The sequence below is a fragment of the Zea mays genome, chromosome 1 (genome assembly GCF_902167145.1).
Source record: "Zea mays cultivar B73 chromosome 1, Zm-B73-REFERENCE-NAM-5.0, whole genome shotgun sequence".
NCBI lineage: Eukaryota > Viridiplantae > Streptophyta > Magnoliopsida > Poales > Poaceae > Zea > Zea mays.
The window spans coordinates 75,983,123-75,987,820 of record NC_050096.1 but is presented as its reverse complement, the minus strand read 5'-3'; the positions used below and the strand labels follow the sequence as shown (position 1 = coordinate 75,987,820).

Sequence of the window (4,698 nt, the reverse complement as noted above, 5' to 3'; positions counted from 1 at the left end):
CTATTTTGAAAAAGGTGATCGGGAAAAAAACTCACAACAAATCATGGAGTTGTTGATGAAGCTGTGCTAAATAGAACCTAAAACGTGATGAAGAAAACTTTCATAGAGTGAAGCTGTTATCTAAAATTCAGCCCAGTGTTTACATGCTGGGTCTTTGTCATCCAGAGTCACTTTAGTCTGAAAGCCCAACCTACATGTTTCACGTTTGAGGTCATGTAGCCCAAGTTCTCTAAGATCGTTGGGCATATAAACAAAAAAAAAATCCTTCTGTGCTCTGTCTTGCCACTGCCTTCTCGTCTTCCTCTCAAGAAAAAAACCTTTTGATTTTTTTCTTGCCCATTCAAAATGTCCTATATACCTCGTAGTACAAAATTTGACCTACCTCACTAAATATGAAGTCCATAGTTTTTTTTTTCGCTTTATGTTTTTAGTTTCATCCACTCATGTCAGCTGTCAGCTCAAAAGAAAAAAACATATATACAGGCTCTCAAATTCAGACCTGCTCATCCCACCTACTATATTCTACAGCCACCCTATTTGTTTGCAAAAATACACGATTATGTACAAGTACATGAGTATAATTCATATCATACCACGACATTTGTGACATATATATATTGCGATATCGTGCCCTCGGCAGGATCGGTTCATTTGCTAGGTCCAAACTATAAACGACCAAAGTGTTGGCAAAATTTGTCGACTTGATGGCGAACCAATTTTGGTAATTGATACAACCCCATATAAGTGATCCATTTTTCTACGGCACATCCGATGTTGTCGTGTTACATTATCAGAAATGCTTCACGTGCTACCAATCCATACAATTGAAGATCACAAGTAAAATTAGAAATCTTCGACGACCAACTCATATCCGATGGCTTCTTTGGCGGCCGCCGGACGTAACGTTATATTCGACGTCTTTCTATAGCCTTCAAACATAAGGGATTTTAAACCTGCGTGCTCGACCGTGTCGTTTTATTTCGCACGTTCACCAGCCGCTTCACAGCACCCGCCGCCCCCGCAGGCGCTCGCCCCGCCCCCACCGCCTCGCCGGCTCCAACGCCCGCCCGAGGATAGTTATTATGTCCTCGGAAATAAGGTAATTTTATATGATTTAGGGTTCGTGACAATGTTTTTTTTCTATATAATATTGTATTGGTGTGGTTTATTAGTTGAACTACATAATAATTTACGATGGTTCTAGTTATCCGTAGTCCATCGTAGCGTCAACAAACGAAACCTAGATGTCACCTGTTTCGGGCCAAGACACCTCACATGCGACACATGTGAGGTGTGTTGGGTTGAAATTGTCCTTTTATTGGACAGTCTCGGGGTGACCGACATATCCCATGTTTATGACAAAGGCATATTCTCCTGCGTAGTTTTGGGAGTATAACCCCTCTGTTTTCCAATTGCACCATTTTCAGGCGTGCGAGTGGAGAACAACAGGATTATGCTGCCAAAATTCCGCACGAGCACATGCCTTGTCCTAAACATGGGCTCCTCAGTCACTCCTGGGTGGGTTTAGGACCTCTCTTTTCTTATAGATGTAGGGACGTGATTTACTTAACTAATCAAGTTAACGTCTCGTATCTAATAGGGAGGAGGATCGTGGATGCATATATGAAGGTTGGAAGAAAAGATATGCTCTATCAAGTGAGTGAGTTGTCAAGATTGTTGCGTTTCTCGATCAAGAAGGATCGTCGATGGATGTACGAAGGGCCGTCGGACATAAAATAGTATTATATCCTATGGCTTAACGTCTGGCGTTGAACATAATGCCTGTGAGACCCACCGGCGACCGTTACAACCATTAACTGTGGTAAATGTCGATTGTTGATGGCCCTTTGTGGTCGTCAGACATAAGTTATTTTCGACGGTTGTCGTCGAAAATAATGTTATTTTCGACACGTTACGATCGAGGGACAAATATCATCGGATATAAGTCTTTGATCATCGGACATAAGTTATGTCCCACAGTTTATGGTTTATTTACAACGACTTTAGTCGCCGAAAATTTTATCTTTTACTGCAGCAGATGTTCTCGTGTTACAATTATTAGAAATGTTTCACGTGCTATCGTCCTATCGATCCCTACAACCGAAGTAGGTGCAACGTAAATCTACAACTATCAGCCTCTAATATCATACATCGCTGATAAAGAGGAGATCGAGGTGAAGATTGGATCAATCCTTATTAGCTCTGGTCGCCGTCGACGGCCAGAAGCGGCAGATCCACCTCGTGCGCCCACTCGATGCAGCGGGTCTCGAAGTGGCGGCTCCTTGCTTCGTTGGGCAGGTAGGTCACCCAAGCCTTGAGCCCTAAGCGCCAACGCAGCGTCCTCCCTTCCGCTTCCCTCCCCACCCTCCACGTCATCTCCTCCGGCAGCTCGTCGCCGGCCACCACCAGCCCTCGCATCTTACTGAACGCTCGCCCAGGCCCGCCATACCGCCTTCTCATGCCGTTCCTCGGGTCTGTCGCTCCAGTGCCGCCGCCGCCGCCAGTACCAGCTGGGCGCCACGCGGACACCTCCGTCCCGGTGACCGGGTCGTACAGAACCCCCTCGAACACGCCGGCGCTGCCCTCGGCCTCCTGCTCCCAGCGCCAGCTCCTGCTACGCGTCCGCGCCGACGAGCGCATCTTCGCCTTGATCCTGGGCACGACGCCGCCGTTGGCTGGTTTAGTGGCGCCGGAGAAGGCGCCCTTAACGGTGCGCGTCATCTCGACGTCGCGTTCTGGGTTCCCCGTGGAGCGGCCGAGGCTTGGGCCGGTGGCATAGGACGCGCCGAACCGCGGGCCGACCCAGAGGCGGATACGGGATGGGAAATGGCTCTCGCCGTCCATGATGTCGTCGACGCCGGCGTCGTCGTCGTCTTCTGCTTCTTCCCCGTCGTTACCTCCGCCGTCATTACTACGGAACGCGAGCGGCGCGACGCGTACCCGGACGTTGTCGACGCGCACGGAGACGGTTACGAACCTCCTGTCACGCACGCGCGCCGCGTACTCCAGCTGCGCCACGGCCTCCAGCTGCTGGTGCGCCAGGCCGTACCGCAGCGCCGGCTCCTCGGGCAGCTCGTGCGGCGACGCGGCGATGGACGTGGACGCGGGACCCGTGACGCGCGGCATGGCGAGCACAGGCGCGTAGCCTTTCAGGATCAAGAGGCCGTGCACCTCGGTGGCGTACGACAGGCACGCGGCGGGGAGCGCGCGACGGCGACGCGGTGCTTCCAGTTTGGCCGCCGACCCGGCAACAGCCTGTATCTCCCGCAGCAAGCACCACTTGGCGAGCATGTACCCGAGCGAGCGCATGAACCGGTCCTCGACGTCCGGGCCGACGGAGCGCAGGAACACGGCGAGCGCCGGCCGGCACTCGCCGAGGCCGCGCTCGATCTCCGATCCAAGGTCTCGGAAGTAGAGGTACCCAGCGTCTGCCGGGGCGTCGGTTGCACACAGCCAGAAGAGCCGCAGAAGAAGAGCGAGCGAGAAGAAGGCCGCGCCGGGCGCAGATGGACCGGCTTCAGCGGCGCCGACGACGGCGGAGACCGTCTCCGCGTCCACCTTGGCCTCGGACGCGTCCCCGCCGAGACCGTCAACGCCCGCGCCCAAGCAAGGGACGTACGGAGAGAGCGCGAGTACCTCGTTGAGGAGCTGTACCAGAAGCTGCACCCTCGGCGCGACCGGCGAGGACGCCGCGAAGCCTTCGGACGCCCACAGCGCGCGCGCGTCGCCGCCTGCGCCGTTGATGGCGACGGAGAAAGCGACGAGCAGCGCGGGCTCGCCGTCACCGTCATCGCCGTCGGCCGGAGACGAAGAAGCAGCGGGACTTGTGTCGGCCCGCAGCACGATGGAAGCGCCGTCGGTGGAGGCAGCGAGCGGGAGAGACCATGGCGCCGGCAACGGTGTGTCGGGCCCGTCTTCATCACGAAGAGGAGGCGGCAGGGAGGCCAGCCACGACCACGCGTCGTCCATGAGTTGTGGGCTTGTGGCTAGCTTTAGCGTAGGTAGGACGGATACCGGTGCACCGTGCACGTACGCTGTCGTGGACTCTTGTGGCGGCGACTGGCGAGGGCGAGGGTCGTATGGCTCGTGTAGTTTCTGCCGTACGGTGGGTGCGGTTTATATTACATATATACATATGACGCGGAACTGAGGCTTGGATTGTGGACGAGGACGAGTGGTGGCCGCAGAGTACCGAGCGGCTGGGAGCTGGACCTCGTTGCAAGGGGTGCTCCATTAGACCATTACTTACTCCTGACTATACATGTCTAAACGGGTCGGGCCTAACGGGTAGCCCGAAGCACGGCACGGGTTAGGCCCGACCCGTACCCGGCACGGCACGGTAGGCGACGGGCTCGGGCCGGCCCGGCACGACACCCGGGCCGTGGTTGGGCCTGAGTCGGGGCACGTCGGGCGGAGCCCGAGCACGGTCCGTTCCAGGCCCGGCTCACATCAAAATATCCCGTCCCCGACTCCCCGTTACCCACCGCCGCACACATTCCAGTCTTCCACATTTTCGTCTCCTCTCTCGCCCTCGCCCTCTCCGTCTCTGTCACACTCGCGGACTCGCCCTCTCTGGATCTCCTTCGTGGAGTGGCTCCGTGGATCCGTGCTTTGCGCTCGTCGGCCGTCGACTGTCGTGTTCCTCTTGCTCCGGTGAGCCGACATAGCCCCTGTCTGTAAGTTCGACTACTTCTCGGC

The 4,698-nt window shown here is 55.3% G+C and overlaps 1 protein-coding gene across 1 annotated transcript; it reads right to left on the bottom strand.

Moving 5' to 3' along the window:
• Positions 1 to 896: 896 nt before the first annotated feature.
• Positions 897 to 4,090, bottom strand: LOC100275610 (uncharacterized). The gene has a single exon (NM_001371716.1). The coding sequence runs from the start codon at positions 3,967 to 3,969 to the stop codon at positions 2,197 to 2,199; it is 1,773 nt and encodes a 590-aa protein (NP_001358645.1). The 5' UTR covers positions 3,970 to 4,090; the 3' UTR covers positions 897 to 2,196.
• Positions 4,091 to 4,698: the final 608 nt, after the last annotated feature.